This window comes from Zootermopsis nevadensis, unplaced genomic scaffold (genome assembly GCF_977971745.1).
Source record: "Zootermopsis nevadensis isolate Lab colony 2312 unplaced genomic scaffold, Znev_1.0 Znev_ptg000008l, whole genome shotgun sequence".
Classification (NCBI taxonomy): Eukaryota; Metazoa; Arthropoda; class Insecta; order Blattodea; family Termopsidae; genus Zootermopsis; species Zootermopsis nevadensis.
Genome location: NW_028259140.1, coordinates 15257922 through 15276843, shown reverse-complemented (window position 1 = coordinate 15276843; position 18922 = coordinate 15257922). Strand labels below are relative to the sequence as shown.

Here is an 18922-nt window from a genome sequence, read left to right as displayed (position 1 = left end):
TAAGCTTCTTATTTTGTTGTTTTTCAACTACCAACAATGTGTAAATATGGGTCGACAATGGTCAGCCTTTACGTGAACACCTGCGTGTATAACAATGCAAGAAAAAGGATTGGAATTTCTAACCCACACCTGCAACAATCTTGGCTGAGCATGCCGTAAGGCTCTTTTCTCGTTTCTTATGCACGCAGTATAATAGCCTGAATGAACCGTATTGCACTCCGTTCCTTTACCTAAGAAACTAATTGTTGCGTAACCTGTTTATTCGGCATTGTTGTGTTTAATTATCGCCGTCAACAATCCGCTTTCGTCATTCTGTTAAGAGCTGAGCTGTGAGTCGGTTGTAGAAAAAGTGCGTCGTGAAGTAGATAATTTTGTGCTGGTAAAACGTTTTAGAAAATCGAAAGTGCTTATCTTATATAAGAATTATTAAGAAATCTGTGATCTTTGCCAGTGGACGTCGTGGTCTCTTACAATTGAACAAAGTTTGAGGTAAGGGATTCCTATTTATTATTAAGTTACTATATAAAGTATAGTAGTCACATTGTGGACCTTGGACAGAAAGCAAGGCTTTCCATTTCCAGCTGTTGTAGACGGGGGCGACAGGATCTGCTCCAGATAATTTTATTGAAATTATATTCTAAATAGAGAAGGCCTGCCGAGGTCAGGACGCCCGAACTTTGACGGGGCAAGGGGTCGCGTTCCTAGGGGATTATCGTGTCCTCTAAATGGATCCCGAACCACGCCTTGGGACGACACGTAAAAAGCCGTCACTGATATCGGGGATTTGCTTATAACCAGTAAATTTCGAAGACGCATCGGACGTTTCACGTTACTCGTCAGGGGGAAACTCTGCTGGTCTACTCACTTATATATAGTCAACATTGTGTTTCACACGAACTGTACTCATCTCAATTATCAAATAAATCATCAGCATTCGAACGTCTGCTCGTCCACAGAATTTACTAAGGATGAAATACGACAGTTTCTTACAAATTCATCTTCTGGGTCTGACAGTTTTCGGGCTTGTGACCTTAGTCAGTCGAATCATTTCCGAGGAACAAGAACAGAATTTGCCTTAGCGCCATTCTTCCCTAGTGGTCGCTATCCGAACAACAGAAAACACCTTCCCCGGGATTCGAACGGGGGAAACATTTTCTCCGACCCAGGGGCGATGGGCTCAACAGCGCTCGGGCCCCTCAAAAATCATCTTTAAAATTAATCAAGTAAAATGAAACCGGGCGTTATTTTTAAATAAGGGCAATTGGAAATGCAGTTTTTTCTTCGTGTCTCTTCCGAATATTTTTAAATTCATTCGACTTCTTGCATTTACGATTGAATGTAACCTAATTATAAGTTATATTAATACTCTTTTACATTTTAACTACCAACAATGTGTAAATATGGACCGACAACAATGGTTATGTTACCTAAGAAACTAATAGTTGCGTCATCTGTTTACTCGGAATTGTTGTGTTTCATTATTGCCGTCAACAATAATGGTCAGCTTTTATATGAACTCATGCGTGCATTGTTACGTTACCTAAGAAACTAATTGTTGCGTCATCTGTTTACTCGGCATTGTTGCATTAGTATATATTGACATCAACATCAACATCCATTGTGGTGAGTGAGTGGATGCGAGTGATATAAGAACTGACCGCGAGTGAGAAAGCTTTTGTGCTTGTAAAACGTTTTAGAAAATAGAAAGTGCTTATCTTATATAAGAATTATTAAGAAATCTGTGACGTGGACGTCGTGGTCTCTTACAATTGAACAAAGTTTGAGAAATCTGTGACGTGGACGTCGTGGTCTCTTACAATTGAACAAAGTTTGAGAGACATGGAAGGAGGTGAGCTGGCCTTTCTGAAGGCCCACCTCCCTGAAGTGTTCCAACAGGTCCAGAAGCAGATCCTGGACGCCATCGCGGCGGAAAAGCAAAGACAGCGGGCAGCAGTGGCAGCAGCATTAAATACAGCAGCTACGACCGTGGTCGGAGGGCCTACTCGAGCCAACACTGGCAAGAGGAAAGCCAAAGAGTTGGACTTGTCCAATTCGAGCGGTTCGTTGGAACCCGCATCCAGGCGCCCGACGCCCGGGCCACTGTCCGGAGCCCAGTCACCTTCTCTGCCGGCACCGGCAAAAGTTCATCGGCCCGATGGCCCGTCGGTAGCAGCAACATCATCCACCGCTTCCATGAGCAGGACAGTGCAGCCCTCAGCCAAGGGACCCGGCTCCCAGCCAGGACCCTCTTCCTCGATGGAGGTGACTGGGGACCTGTCCGGGCCGCTCACTGGTGTGTCATCTGACGCCGCTTCTTCTTCCAACGCTCAAGTGGAAAAAACGGCTCCGGGGGAGCGCCGTAACAAAACCCCGGTGTACGTCTCTGGGGTGAAGGACGTACGCAGCTTCCTGCATAGGATTCGCGCGGAGTTGGCCTGCGGGATCGTGGCGCAGATGAAGGGAGACCTTCTGGCTCTTGTGCCTGAGACCGCCGACGGGTTCCGGGCCACCGTCAGGGTCCTACGGTCCCTCGATGAGGGCGAGGGTGTGAGTTTTCACACATTCTCCCTCCCTGAGGATCGGTGCGTGCGCCTGCTGATTAAAAACCTGGGCGTGCGCATGCCCGAGGCCGAGGTACGCGAGGAGCTGGCCGCCATGCACATTGCTGTGCAGGGGGTCATGCAACTGCGATCGAGGCGCCGGGCCATGGACCAGGACGGTGACCGTCCCCTTACGCCACACTTTATAGTGTCGGTAGCACGAGGCCCCGACGTGGCGAAAGTGCGTTCCCTTACTGAGATCTGCGGTCTGCGGGTCAAGGTAGAAACATATGTTGCACCGAAGGGGCCCATGCAGTGTAAACGGTGCCAACGCTTCGGACATACGCAGCGGAATTGCGGTTATGCACCCAGGTGCGTGGCCTGCGGGGACGCTCACCCATCCGGGTCGTGTGCCACCCCCAAGCAACAACTTAAGTGCTGCAGCTGCGGAGGCAACCACACTGCGAACTATAGAGGTTGCAGTAAGTGGAAGGAAGCCAAGACGGCCGCTGCACAGCGTGCGAAAGGGGATCGCGGCCGAAAGGACGACGTCTCCACGCGCCTGCCAGCGCCCAAATCGGCGCTAGCTAAGCCTTCCCTCGAGCAGGAGAACTTGGGCCCTGGGTGGAACCACGTGGTCCGTGGTGGCCGCGTCGTCAAGGCTGCGGCTATGAAGAACCCCGCCCCAACGCCAACTGGAGCCATTGTACAGACTGAGCGGCAGACTATCCCCAAGGGCGGCCGTGCCAAGCCCGCTCGTCCTGTGGCGCCGGTGGCAAATCCCACAGCACCTGCTCTCAAGAAGACTGACCCCACCCCACCCAAGGGTCAATCACCGCTCCAGGACATCTCAGATATCCTGGAAACCCTCTCACCACGGGTCTGCATTGAGTTGACACGACGTCTCCTCGCCGCGATCCATTCACTCCCCCCCGGGGGGTCTCGTCCGCGAGCCCTCCTCAAAACCGTTCTCCTCTTCATGGCCGACAATGACTGCACGGCCTAGAGGACACGGTAGCAAGGCCTTGCGGCTGGCTTACTGGAACGCCGACGGTGTCCGCGACAGGAAGCTGGAGCTGGAGCAGTTCCTCGGTGACTACGGAGTCGATGTTTGCCTCCTGAACGAGACGCACCTCACGTCGGGTCGGGCCTTGAGGTTCGCGAACTACGTTTGCCACCGTACGGACCGCCCGACGCTAGGGGGTGGCACAGCGATCCTTGTCCGCAGGGGCATTGATCATTACCCTGTGCCGGTATCGGGTCTACAACAACTAGAAGCAACCGCCATTCACCTGGTACTGGCAACCAGGAAAGTCAAGCTAGTGGCGGCATACCTCGCACCCACCCGGCCATGGATAGAGTCGGACCTGACCGAGTGCTTGAGCGGGGGTTTCCCGGTCCTCTTGGCTGGTGACCTCAACGCGAAACACACGGACTGGAATTCTAGCCTTATCTCTACTAGGGGCTCGCTCCTGCGTGATTACGCCAACAGAAATTCCTGCTTCATCTACGGGCCGGATTCTCCAACCACGGCTCCCTACACACACAACGCCACACCTGACGTCCTTGATATTGTCCTCATCAAGGACTTCGTCCTACCGGTGCACCTGACTGTCTGCCCCGCACTCAGCTCAGATCACCTGCCCGTCCTCGTCGACACCACGTGCCGATCGTCCTTTCAAAACCTGCCTGATCGCCCGGACTTCGCGAGAATGGACTGGTCTGCATTCCAGGCTTGCCTCGAAAGCAGACTACCGGGGAACCCCGTGGTAAACGACGAGGAAGAAATTGACAAGTGCGTCGAGGAGCTGACCAGTGCTATCCTGGAAGCCACAGCAGCGTCCGCTTCCAAGCTTCGACCCCGCATTGACAGGCGACAGCTTCTACCAGCTAGTATTCGAGATGAAATACGCCTGAAGAACCGGCTGAGGAGGCGATGGCAGGTCACAAGAGACCCCGATCTTAAGACCCAGGTCAATCGACTCCAGAGATCGGTGACCTATCGTCTCAACGAGTGGCGGAACAAACAGTGGAGCGACACGCTCGAATCCTTGGACTGCGAGGACCAGTCGCTTTGGAAAATGACCAAGCGTGTGATGCGAGTCCCCACTCCGTCGCCCCCCTTCTTAGTGATGGGAGGACTGGCTCTCTCGAACCTCGAGAAGGCAGAAGCCCTAGCCGACAGCCTTGAGGTCCAGTTCCAGCCGGTAGACTACCCGTCGGACCTGACTACAATTGACATGGTTAACGAGGCGATGCGAGCATACGAGTATACCCCTGTAAATGAACCAAAATTAACCAGTCCATCGGAGGTCGCCCAGGCCATCAAGGGACTCAAGCTTGGCAAGGCTCCGGGCCCCAACGGTATACCGAACAGGGTCCTGAAACATCTTCCACGACGCGCGGTAACCTTTCTCACGAAAGTGTTCAACGCGGTCCTTCGCAGGCAACACTTCCCCTCGGCATGGAAACACGCTCGAGTGGTGTCCATACTGAAGCCGGGGAAGGACCCCACGCTACCTTCTTCCTATAGACCCATCAGTCTTCTCGACACGGTCGGCAAACTCTGCGAGAAAATCCTACTAACGAGGGTCCTACACGAGGTCAGTGAACGCGGGCTGCTGCGCGACGAGCAGTTTGGGTTTCGACCCAGACACAGCACATCGTTACAGCTGGCTCGCCTCGTCGAAAGGGTCAACAGAAACCTTGATGAGAAGCGGCTAACCGGCGCGGTTTTCCTGGACGTGGCCAAAGCCTTCGACACAGTCTGGGTCCAAGGCCTCCTATACAAACTGACCGTCCTCAACTTCCCGTCGTACTTGGTAAAAACCATCTCTTCCTACCTCGCTGACCGGACATTCCAGACATCCTTCCAGTCGGCCACGTCCACACGTCGTACCATGCGGGCTGGAGTTGTGCAGGGCGGAATTCTCTCCCCTGTGCTCTTCAGTCTGTATGTCAACGACATACCCACACCGTCCCGCCACGTCGAGTTAGCACAATACGCGGACGACACGGCTCTAGTAGCCACGTCCCGTAGCCCAACGCTTCTCGTCAGGTATCTGGAGACCTACCTCAGTAGACTTGAGCTCTGGCTCAGGGCCTGGAGGATTGCTATCAACGTCTCGAAGAGCACCGCGGTTCTCTTCATCTCCGCGAGAAGACACATCCAACAGCCCCGAGCAGTGCAGTTCCTCGGACAGCCGATCCAATGGGTCAAAACAGCGCAGTATCTGGGGGTCACCCTTGACGCCGGGCTTACTTGGTCGGCGCACGTCAACCAAGTGGGAAAGAAGGCAGCGCAACGATTAGGTGTGCTAGGCCCGCTTATCAATAGGAGAAGTGGCCTGTCAATCAGGAACGGTGTACTACTCTATAAGCAGCTCATCCGTCCCATAATGGATTACGCATGCCCGATCTGGAGGTCAGCTGCCCACAGCCACGTCCAGAAGCTGCAAGTTCTGCAATCCAAGTGTCTTCGAATTGTTACTAACGCGCCCTGGTACGTTAGTAACAGGCAAATACATGAGGATCTGGGGGTCCCTTTCTTTGCCGACCACATCAGAGCACTAACTGAGAGGTTTGACTCGAGGTTAGCTGGTGTGGGGAACCCCTTAGTTCGGCAACTCGGAAGACACTCGTGCCGAATGAGGGCTGCCAGAGTTCACCCAAGGGCAACCGAGGGCGACTGATGTTCAGCAGGCCAGCCGAAGCCATCCCCAAAAGACGGCCAAGTCAGCACAACGAGTGGTTAGACTACTCGGCTACCCTGACTGAGGTTTTCCGTGCTTTCCTCAGTTGTAAGGCGAATGCCAGGGTATAACTTAATAGGGGCACGGCCCGCCACCCTTCCCCCCGATCATGGAGGCCATCAGCTGAAGTGATCTTCCCCCCATGCCGCAGAGGCCTTCAGCCGAAACGGCCCCTCCCCCTCTGGGTTCATACCCCAGAGACCCAACCAACCAAATTCCTTCGACAACTTGCCTGACAGGATAACCTCCCATCAGCAGCAACAAATCCCAGTTTGAATGGTCGAGGCTCCCGCCACGACGAAACCCCGTTAGCGTTAGCAAAATTTCCGTTCTTATATTACGACCGTTTACCATTTCCAGCAATGCGTCTTGTGCGCAGGAATGGTTTCACCTAGGTAGGGACGATGCTTGCGCTTGCGCAGGCCTCTGCCCTCAGTTAGCTTCTTTGGTTGGTCTTTGGTTGGCTTTCGTCATTAACCTCCCATCAGCAGCAACAAATCCCAGTTTGAATGGTCGAGGCTCCCGCTACGACGAAACCCCGTTAGCGTTAGCAAAATTTCCGTTCTATATTACGACCGTTTACCATTTCCAGCAATGCGTCTTGTGCGCAGGAATGGTTTCACCTAGGTAGGGACGATGCTTGCGCTTGCGCAGGCCTCTGCCCTCAGTTAGCTTCTTTGGTTGGTTTGGTTGGCTTTCGTCATTCTGTTAAGAGCTTTGCTGTGACTCGGTTGTAGAAGTGCGTCGTAGAGTAGATAATTTTGTGCTGTTAAAACGTTTTAGAATATCACAAGTTCTTATCTTATATAAGAATTATTAAGAAATCTGTGAAACCGCCCTCTACTCTCCCCATTTTAATTTTGATTAAACTGATCTTTGCCCGTGGACATCGTGGTCTCCTACAATTGAACAAAGTTTGAGGTAAGGGATTCCTAATTATAAATATTGTTGTTCATCACATTTAATGTTTTCGTCTGCATTTGTGAACTCGTGTAAGAGAATTAAACTTTTTTAACACAATTTCAAGTAACATTAGATTGACTTCTGTTTGTTCACGGCAACATTTATAATAAAAGAATATTCCAGTAGGCAATTAACATTTTACAATTTTAATGGAATTAAACGTGTTTCGTAGCCCAGAATCTTAATAAAAATATGTGGGTGCTAAGAAGTGGGGTTTATATCCTGAACAATAATTCTAAAACTTTTCATCTCTTGATACATCGACATTATTAAAGCGTTTTAGGGAACTCTGAAGAAATTTTATTTCGGTTTTAAAAGTCTAATTATCGATGAATCTCCCTCCCATTATCAGCAGATTGAATCCGGGGAATGTTTGCTATTGTTTAGTGCAAAGTATTTATGGGTGCAAAACGTGGTCTTTCACTTTGAGGGAGGAACTTAGACTGAGGGCCTCTGACAACAGAGTGTCGAGGAAGATGTCTGGACCCAAAACGGGAGTGGGACAGATAAGAGAGAAAAATGCTTGACGAGCTCCACACCCGATGTTGTTAGGGCGAGTTGAGTGTTTACAAGGCCTGAAGGGAAGAGACCTCGGCGTAGGTGGCAGGATAACATTAAGATGGATCTTAGGGAGATGGGACTCGATGGAGCGAACTGGCGGTGGCGGGCTTTTGTAAACATGGTGATCAGCCTTCTGGTTCAGTGAAGAAAGTGGGCTGTTCTTTGACGAGCCGAGTGCCAATCGACTTTTCGTAGAATATCTTGCACATTGAAGTGTGTGAGTGGCGTGATCTAGGCCTGATCTACGCACGCGTTAGAACAAATTAGAGCTTTTGTGACTGTTCCCAACCGTAATTTTCGCGTTCATTTGAAAAATTTAAATTCCATTTTGTGCTCGTGGTTTATATAAAAGTGTAACTTAGGCAGGAAAGTCCTTAATCATGTAAGCTCTTACGCACTTTTAGTTCTACAGAGAGAGAAGTACTCGAAAATTTTATGCTTATGAAAAGGTGTAGCCTTCTTTTTCCAAAATTTGTTAACTTTCTGGTTCTGCATCAAAAGTAACATAATTTCTATGGCATATTCTTTTCGTAATTTTTTAAAATCGATTCACCAGAGCAGAGGCATCTAAGACTTTACAGATTACATTGATATTTTATACGTAATGTCTACGTAGTTTACATATAAGGAGATTTAAATTATGCGAGTAATGACAAACACGCGGCATGGCTTAATATTGCCTAAATCAGTCACGTCTTCAGGGTGATTAAGCCAAGAAGAGGGAGACGGGCTGGGCATCTGGAATGCATTGATGGGGCGAGAGGTGTGCACCGGGTATTGGGGGGGAAGAGGCAGCTGTGGAGATCTAGACGTAGATGGGAGGATAATCTCAGGCGGGATCCATGGGAGATAGGAGTTGAAGGAGACCGGATTTTGTTGGCATAGGACGGGGTCCGGTGGAGGGCTATGGTTAGTTCGGTGATGAACCTTCGTGTTCGGTAAGCCGTCTAGTAGTTAGTTATATGTCATATTTACAGTTTATCATTTTGTATCGAATCTCAACAGGCATTTGTATAAAAAAAGAAACAAACTCAGCTTGAGAATCTAACAGTAGCCTAGGTAATCTAATATCTCGCCTTTATGAAACATGAAGTTTCATGTTCGTGTATACAAGACCCCGCCTCTAAACCACATACTCAAGCAGATAAAGTCATTTCACACATTCATTCTTCACCTCTAAGATCCATTTTAATATTATCACAGTAACGCATAGGACGCTCAAGTGACCTTTTCTTTTCAGGTCTATCGATTAAAAAGTTGCACTTCTTGTCTCTGCCATGTGTTCTACAAGCCCAGCCCATCCCTTCACCCTCGATCTGAAAGCCTACAATTTATTAATTAGTGAAGAGATCTATAAAGCTCCATTTTATACAATTTTCGCCATTCCGTTGTCAGTAACTCTCTCGCAGGTCCAGATATTCTTCTCAGTATCGTGTTTCTACTCAGGCACTCTCAGTTGATGTGCACACGCGTGAGTATGAAGAAAAACCTGTAACAGCGATCGACTGTCTTTTCAGGAGATGGAGTCAAACCAAAGTTGCAGCTGTTTTCGAGTCGGCGGCAGGTGCACGTGCACCAAAGCGTTGGTCCGTCTGAATAAACTAAAAGAGAGGAACCTCTTGTGTGACGCGGCGTTGAGGTTGGAGGACGGCGGCGTCTTTCGAGTCAGCAGAGAGATTCTGTCGATGCGCAGCGAATATTTCAGGTTTGTTTATGAACTGACGTGGTTTATTAACACGTGAAGTAAGGACATGATAGACGTCAATTCGTATGTGAAATGTTTTATCCCCTTTGATGCAGAAACCTGTATTTTTATACGGCTGATTGTCTTTTGTTATTTGTTCGTTGTCATGAAATTTCACGGCGGTGAGGAAGACGAAGATGAATGTCTTCTGGGCGTTGCGGCGTAGAAACTGAGTGGCATTTCAGACGTACTTACTGCCTTCTTTCCTTGATGATGGAGGCAGTAAGCACCTATGAAACGTCCGATAATTTCTACGAGACAACATCCCAGAAGACGTACGTGGTTTTTGTACTAATTTTTAAGTGCGGTTGTACCGAGGTGACAGTCAATCGATCTGGAGGGAGAATTAGAATCCATAACCAAAACGTCTTGGTTTTAATACATAAAGACGACCGACAAAGTCCAGAAGAAAGTTGGTAATGCCCGGAACATTGAAAGCTGCTCTGTGTTACTCTGTCTTAAATAAACTTTAACAAAGATCATCGTGAGATGTGTTTCATTGATAGGAGAAACTCGATCGAGAATTTGTGCTTACGTTAATCTGCTTGTGTTTTAAATAAAGTTGCGGCGAGTTCTCGAAATGAGAAATGAATTTTAACAACGAGCCATTGCTTCTGTTTCCCAACAGACGCTGTGCCCCTTTTTCAGTTTTCCGACAATCAAATCTTTCCGTTTGTCTTGCAATGCAAATCCCTTAATTTGTAATAGGAAATTCTTTCCTGGGTGGTGATCACTTCTTAAAGGCCGCGAAGAAACATTGGCTTGTTGTCGGTTAAATTATTTTTACAGAGCAAATAGATTTCATATTACGAACTGACCAATCAGTGGAATGTGCAGCCCGCGATGTATGTTGAAATATTTGCGTTGGCTTTAAAATTTCTGTAGGAGTTGTCATAACCTCAGATATCTCTTGAAGGCGTCAAGGTTATCTAAGAAACGAGGTGGCCATTCCATAGTTCAAATGCTCGCTGCTTGCTTTCCGATTATTAGGTTAAATTCTTTTAAGCCTTCGCCCGCTTTTGAACCTCTCGCAGTTAATCCGGTCCCATTCGTACACATTCTGGGAGTTTTTTAATTATTCAGGTAACAAAAATCCATTTACCACATTGACAAAAGATACTTTAATTTGGCACCGTGAGTCATAAAAACTTAAACTTTATGCGCATGACTTGTAATTTTCTGCTCGCCGTTTCTCCAAATCGACGTTTCAGGATCTTCTTCACGACACTGCACACCAGTGCGAAGATTAGTGTTCCCCTCCGCAGAATTGGCTCAGACATGATGACCCAGATACTGGACTATGTTTATTTCGACGAGGTGGAAATCAACTCCGACAACGCGCGTCAGCTGCTCGAGACGGCTGACTCCTTTTTTATTCCGGACCTTCGTAAACTCTGCTGCGACTTCCTCATGGACGCGATGGACGCCGACAACTGTGTCGGCATCATCCAGTTCGCAAGGTAATCGATGTTCATTTGTCATTTGCTGTGACGTCAGCTTTACTCAAGAGATCAGTCGAGTGCCAGGTCGGAGATTAAAGTCTCTGACTGAGCACTGGGCAAATTATAATATTTAGCAGGTTATTATTAACGTCCCTGTAATTTAAATGTTCTGATTTAACTGCGTATGTTTTGATCGTCATTATGACCTATTGCAGGGTCATAATTAAATCTGTCTTCCTCTCGAAATCCTTTTCTGTTTCATTCTCTGCGGCATTCCTTGCTTCTTACATAATCCTCCCAATATCAAAATCAACATTCATCTCCACATCCTTCTGCATACAGCAAAACCTCTGTTAACCCAGCCTCGATTATCCGATTCCCGCATTAAGCGACCGAATTTCAACCAGATCGGTTGCGATTAGATTCCACCGGCGAGAGTGGTTAAATCGATGTCCACGCGGTACAGTTCATTGACCTAACCTCACCCCAGATATTGCTGATTATTATGAACACTTCAAGACATTTAGAGAATTGGTTCCCATAGACGCTGAACTCCTACTCCATCTTGTTGAGGAAAAACATAGCAAGCAAATCGACTGACATGCGCAGAATCACACCAGACCCTCCAGTTCATGCGATGGACAGAATGAGTGACAAATTCACTATTTTAAAACAGGGACTCCCTCGAACAGCGCTCACGAGTGACTTTCGCCGTCGGCTTGTGCGTGCGACTCGCCCGCATCATTCGCTAGCGACTAAAATCTATATTGAGTCTCAAATTATTTGTTCAATTCCGTGACCACGTTCCCCTTTCCCTCGCTCGTCAGACCCGTGGTTCCCCCCATATAGTCGGGTTACACAAGGTTTCACGGGGTTAACACACGCAGTTACCGAAACGTCGTTTCGCCAAGGTTACGGCCAGAATTAAAAATTCTACACTCCTCATCTCATTGCCTTCTTCACTTGCGTACGCCGTGCCCTTGTTTCAACCTATAACCTTATCACGAGGACGAGCGGGCATTGCCTGGGTACCTTCAGAGCCGAAAACTTTCTATTTTGCCCCGGTTAAACAGAGCATCCATCGTCGTAGCCTCTCCACGTGTCTGCTCTCAGTCTCGCTCATTCGGGCTTCACCTGCTAAGGTAAGAACTTCAGGCGAAATACTGTGGTGTTTTAGCACTTCAGAATTCAGTTCTTGCTGCAGTGGTTCAATGTGTCAGTGTTCGAAGGAGATCGATTCTGAGACGGCTCTTACCCTCGCTGTCGCAGGTTTCACTTAATCGCCAACCTCGAGACTCACGCTCGTCGCTTCGTTCTGTGCCACTTCGTGGAAGTGTCTCAGCAGAGCGAAGAACTGCTGGAACTGCCTGCAGTGGAGCTGCAAGCGATAATCGAGGCCGAGGAACTGAACGTGAATGACGAGAGAGTTGCGTGGGAGTGCATTCTCCGGTGGATCAACCACGACCCGGACAACAGGAAAGGTCACATCGCGGGCCTTTTGAAATGCGTCAGACTGGGACTCCTTGACGAAACGTTTTTCAAGGAAGAGGTCAGTAGGCCCCTGAAATCGTGGATGTTTATTGGAAGTAAATCCCGCATTTTCAATTCCATATTCACACGTTTTCGTAACTAATTAATGCAAATCATGAGCCTGTTTCTTCGTCACGTGTAAGTCTGTCTGTCTGTCCGCAGTTCCAGCTCGTTCATTAGATTTAATACTGATACGTTTTAACGGGATCTGTTGACCTATTCCAATTCTGGTTAAAATGTTACAATGACATCGTGACATTCGGTCGAAACATGCAATGGCTCTTAATAGACATCGAGCTCATAACCACACGCTGTTGTGTTGATGGGCCTTCCGCCCAACCATCAGCATGTAGCAGGTTGCCTCCCTTGGCACTCAAAGCAACTAATTGTCATAATTTTCTTTAGATGCCACGTAATTTTGACGATTAATTAAATTTATAGAATAAAAAAAATGTGGTGATCGCATCGTGCATCTCGCACAGTAGAGACGAGAAATAAAATACAATTTTTAATGTAACTCAAAATGCAGCCCTTACTGAAGTATTTAACTTTCGGTTGAAACACATTTCAATATTTTTCTCTAAGATCGATTTAACCTTGATTTCGCTTCTTTCCTCAATCTGTGCATTTGTTAAAAGTGTCGTTACATAAACCAAAAATCATATTTTCCTGTATATACCACAGTCTATTTCGGTGATTTCAGAACCAAATTATGTGTGAATTTCTTGTCTCCTCTGCAATGGAACATGGCATCCCTTCCTAAAAGATTTTAAGGTCCACTTTGAACTGTTCAACAGGTGTCGAAGCACCCGTATGTGACGGAAAACGAGGCGTGCAGACCCTTGATTTCGGAGACGCTCAAATTCCTGGACGACGTTGAAAGGTTGACGAAGGAAGACAACGAAATCGTGACACCAAGGATTGCCTACCCGCGAATCCCACAGGACATTCTGTTTGCTATTGGTGGGCGTCGCGAAAAAAGGATGACAGATGTGGTCGAATCCTACGACGCACGAGCAGACCGGTGGAGTGTGGTGAGTCACAAGCATTTCTACTCTTACCGTGCCTTGTTAAATGACGCCTCTGGGAAAACTAGTTTTCCTTATTTTACAAGTAATTGTTTATTTAAGCTTAATCATGGACGTACTGCCTCCATCTTTGCGTCGATGAAACCCAAAACACCAACATCTGTCCTTGCCAAAGTACGAACCTGAAATGTCAGCTGTTGATCAGAAATTGATTCTACGTTTGTCTGTCGAACTTGACGAGAGCTTCTCTTCGGGTCTTCCTGTTTCCACCTTCGCTCCAAGTTAATTTCTCACGGTCTTTGTCGAGTGCCTCCCTCCACGGGGTAGCAATTTCGGTCCTCTGTTGGGGGTTGCACCCCTGCGCCGGTGGTTGGTCGCCTGAACTCTAATGTAAGGACTTCACTTCAGTAGACTAAGTGACCCAAAGAGACATAAAGCCATGACCTGTTCTTCCTGTGCAGGTGGAGGGGGTCGACTCGATCGGTCCGCGAGCCGAACATCGCACGGCAGTGGTCGGTTTCGACATTTATGTCATCGGTGGTTTTAACGGCAGGGATTCATTAAGCTCATGTTTCTGCTTCAACGCTGCTACGAAGACATGCCGTGAGGTGGCGCCTATGCATGAACGCAGGTAAGATGCAGCTTCGTAAATAAGAAACTCCTGGGAACAGAGTCCTTCTTAAAAAAGCTGATAGTCGCTGTCTTAGTCAAGATATAAATGTGGACAGGGATGTAAAATTGTACCACTCACATACAGGAGGACATTTGCGACAATTTTGGTTTTAAGAATGCGATTTGCTTGTTAATTCGTCTGAATTAATATTTAACAATGACGAGCGAACAATTGCGTTCTGCGAGAGGAAATGCATCTGAATAAGCAATAAATGAGCATAGCAGAGCGTGTACTTTTGTTCGTTTCAGATACAACTTAAGTGTGGCAGTTCTGCGAGCTGCAGTGTACGCCATGGGCGGTGAAGATGGTTATGTTAATCACAGAACGGCGGAAAGATACGACTGCATGGCGAATAAGTGGTCGTGGATCGCTCCCATAAACAGAAAGCGATGCAGTGCAGGTGCGGCTGTACTGAATGGTACGTAAATCCTGTTAATCAGTAGTGTATGCATTAATTCAGAAGGTGAGGCGTCTGTCTGTCTGTCCGCGTGTAAAAACGCCAGAACGGTTCAAGAAATCTCAGGATTTGAGGTTCTCACGGCGGGGAGTACGAAGATGGCTGTCGTTTGACTTCTGCCGATGTTTCGGACGAACATTATGCCTTCATCATCAAGGCATTCCTCTTCGCTCTTGATCTTAGATTCCTTCATTCCATCGTCCCATATTCTTTTATTATCTCTTCTTTTATCCGTGCTACGGACTTCGTTATTTCACAGACTGCAACGGCTTGAAGTTCTGAGTGCGTGATGGTTTCTTCTGCTCTCGTAAGCTGTCCCTGTGCGTCGTCTTCTGTCTTTTTAGTGTGCACTAGGAGTGAGTGCAAACAACCATCAAACTATCAAATTGGCTCTCAAATAATACAGATGCAATATGTTTTTGAGACAGTTAATAATCTCATGTAAATAGCACATTGTATTGTAAATGTAGAGCACCTTTTAGCAGCTCGTACCGTACATCTCTGGTACCAAATGTAATAAAATTCGTTTCACAGAAGACGTATTTATCGTCATTTCCATTATGCGTTAATTTAAGTACTTTATGCTGTTTATGTTAAATTTTATCAGTTAAACTCGATTCCTCCGACACGCCGATGGCCTGCATTCGAAAGAAAGAAGCAAATGAACAGAGACGGCCGTGTCTGTGCAGTTTCTGTGACACGAAGTGGGACTTAATGGATTTACAAATTTAAGTACGGATTGTCAATGTCTGTGCTCTGCATAGACGAGTTTAATTTTGGCTAATTTGTTTTTACAGACAAAATATACGTCGCTGGTGGAAGATATGGTCAGAATTATCTAAACTCGGTGGAAGTTTATGACCCGGACACCGACCGATGGACGTTCGTTGCACCAATGCATTCTGAACGTCGTAGTCTTTCTTGCGTCGAGTTCCATGGCTGGCTGTACGCCCTAGGTGAGAACTCTGGACATTCCGAGTGATGCCCCTCTATCCTTCCTACAGAACTTTTTATTGCGAAATGTTTTCCAGGTTTTCTTTGAGTAACTGAGACTTTATCAACAGCATTTCACTCCCGTCATCACAGAGTTAGTTTGTCAGTAATTTTACCCCGATTCGTGGTTTCGATTACATTCTCCACAAAGAACACTTAACTAACTAACTAACTAACTAACATTGTATAATCTCTTGTGGTATCTCAACTAACGTATGCCCTATTTTTTACAGAGTTCCAGTTTTAAAGGTAAATATTTTGTTCTTGTAGCAGGGAAATTTCAGTTTGCCGCGCTGTTATCCCCAAAAAGCCGATGGTTTAAAGCAGTCCCTTCGCAGTCTTTGCTTTTCGTCACTTCTTTGTGTAACGCCGTTTGGAACAGTCCATCTAGTGTTGATATTTAAAGTTAATTTCGCACGCAGTTTCATGAAGCAGGCAACAGATGTCAGGCGCAATTTCCTGATGCTACAAGTACGAAAATAAAATTGTAGCTGTTCCTGGTACTAATTCCGACAATGCAAGAGGGAGTGAATTTTCTTTGTTGTATTAATTCATTCGTTCCGTTCACGGAATTACCAATTTTAAGAGCATAAATCCGTTTGTAAGACGGTCGGAGTGTGAAGCATTGAAGTTACGGGAAATACAAACATCTAGAAATTTGTAATTGGTAATCTTGAAGAGAAGATACCACTTGTGACACATTGGCGTAAAAGGAAGGATAATATTAAAATGTTTTTAAGGATTTAGAATATGTGAGATGAGGTCAACTACCGACTTTTGTGAATAAGGTAATGAATCTTGTGACTCCATAAAAGCCAAACATTTCGTGGCCAGGTGATAGAGTAATACATAAGAAGAAGGGAACCGCTGAATGGGGTTAGAATAAGTTTATTTTGGCGGCTTTTTTTGTATCCTGTGACCTGTTACTGAATGTGTGTGTGTGCAGGAGGACGCAACGAGACATCATGCAGGCTCGAAGCCGAAAAGTATGACGCTGCAGAAGACACGTGGACCGAAATCCCTGCCATGTACTTCTCTTCACATATACAAGACGCAAAAGTGATGGACGACAAGATCTTCGTCATCAGTGGAAAGTTTATCGGTGAAAACTTCTTCTCCCACGTCGAATGTTTCAATGACAAGGAAAATCGATGGTTTGTTTGTTTCTTTGTATGATTGTTCAGGGCTGTATAATCACAAACTGTTACTTTCGAAAAGCGCTAGGAAGTGAATCATTTCCGGTCAAAGTATCCGCGATCTTGTGGATGCAGCGCCTTGTAGTGTCGAAGAAACTGACCGACGTTTCGGAGGTTCCTCCTGCTTACTCAGGGCCTCGAATAAACGCGCGAAAATTGGGCGAGATAAAGGGGGCAGAATGAAAGGAGGCAGGGCGATGTTGCGGTCAAGCTGAATCCATAAAGCGGAGGGCGAATGACTAATCAGACGTAAGCTGTGACTGCATTAATAAGAAGCTCTTTGACTAAGTTTCTTTGATCAGTGGCACTCTCTTGGGCAGGAAGTGTCTGGCGTTCAGCACATCAGCATCGCCATAATCTTCGGCTTTCGTCAAAGTGCTAGGCCAGTTTCAGGTTTAACGACGCCTATGAATCCCATGTTTCCATTCCTGATGGAAGTTTATTTCAAAATGGCTGTCTCTTGGCGTGTTTGACCATACACACTCGTGACATCTATTGATGGAGTTGGTAAGGAGCTCCAAAAACATCTCAGAATACAAATTTCTCCATACTTGTTTGTGCAAGAGTCAGAAATCCCAGATAAATTCATTTAATTTTGGTTTGTGTCTGTCTTACGTGTAGCAGAACCTCTCCAGAACTATTTTTGGTGGAACAAATTTTTTTTGAAAATATTTTCCTAAAAGAGGGAAATATTGTCATGGGCGCAAGTCTCAAACAAGACACGCTTATCTCTCCAAAGAGAGCGTGTGATAACCTCTCCCTCCACTTTGATGTAATAAAATGTATTACGTTATGATAGCAATATGGCCCGTGTTCTGTGTGCATCTGAGTGAAAGAAAGATCAAGTGGGAACTTAAGTGAAATATATTGAGGCAATCGTGCATTGAATTCCGATTGGGGGAATTTTTGTTTAGGTTGTCAGGAAACAAATTATAAGCAACGACATTTCGGTGGAAGCTGTGCCCTTAGCTTCAAGCAGTTTCCCATTAAACCCAAAGACAGAGCCAGCCCATCAGACGTGGATATTTTTAGGGCAAAACATTTTACGACTCACAAAGATAATTCTTTTATTCTTATTCTACACCGAAATCTCTGATATTTTAGAACCCCAAAAGTACAAGTATATATACACACATATTTTCTGTAACTGTGTCTGCGAAATGTGATAAAAATTATATTGAGTGTAGATTATATTAATGGACGATGAAAGAGAATTTGTTTTCACTTTTAATATTTCAAATTGCAGGCACCAGGTGGCAGACATGAATGTTTGTAGATCCGGGATGTCGACTTGTGTTATCGAGAACCTACCGAATGCAAGCGATTACGCCTACAAACACAGAGACAAATTAATGGAGGAGAAATGTAAGAAAATGTTGAAGGAGAAACGTAACACTCTTTCTGTTGATGTAGCCACGGGTTTGAACTTGGTGTGGTTACATCGTTTCTTACTTTGGTGCGTGGAAAGAGTTAAAGGTTTTCTCTGGATACCTTGACATAGGGTTAGTCGGTGGGCGAGGATCTCCGACTCTCATTGAATATACGGAGAGGCCTTAATTGGAGCGGCGCTCGCGGGAGGGCAGCGAAGTCGCTGAGCTGATGCAATTCTTGACGACACAGTTGTTGTTGTTGTTGTTGAAAATAATGTAGAAAACTAGGAATTGGTGTAGTAGCTACAAAAACATAAAATAAAGAGAATTATTGTTTGCAGCAAAGAAGGGGAAATTATTTCTTCTCGTTATTTTCTGCTCAAGAAGTCTTATTGAAATTAATTATTTTAAAGACGTTTAATTTTATCTAAAATATTACCATTCATCAACACACAGCAGTTTCTCTTTACGTCCTGTATTAAATAAATCCACTTGTGGCGACATGTTTCGAGTTACGAAACCGTCTTCATGGTATTAGGGGAAGATTCATGAACATCGTTTACAAGAACGTCATTATTAAGGCAACAGACTGTGAATTTTGTATCGATTTCTGATCTACGTGTGATATTTTAAAGAAATTGCAAAATTAAATTTTGCTGAGTTGCTCCAACAT

The 18922-nt window shown here is 46.1% G+C and overlaps 1 protein-coding gene across 2 annotated transcripts; it reads left to right on the top strand.

The window, feature by feature from the left end:
* Window positions 1-301: 301 nt before the first annotated feature.
* Window positions 302-18597, top strand: LOC147874511 (kelch-like protein 10). 2 transcript variants are annotated; one of them, XM_087345263.1, is made up of 10 exons: window positions 302-489; window positions 9334-9521; window positions 10772-11020; window positions 12272-12551; window positions 13330-13566; window positions 14022-14191; window positions 14482-14651; window positions 15488-15646; window positions 16630-16837; window positions 18126-18597. In XM_087345263.1, exons 2-10 carry the CDS (start codon window positions 9337-9339, stop codon window positions 18373-18375), a joined length of 1908 nt encoding a protein of 635 aa, XP_087201389.1. In that variant the 5' UTR covers window positions 302-489; window positions 9334-9336; the 3' UTR covers window positions 18376-18597. The 2 variants fall into 2 exon arrangements, with proteins under 2 accessions (XP_087201389.1, XP_087201390.1); XM_087345264.1 differs by lacking the exon at window positions 302-489 and adding an exon at window positions 7114-7213.
* The last annotated feature ends 325 nt before the right edge of the window (window positions 18598-18922 follow it).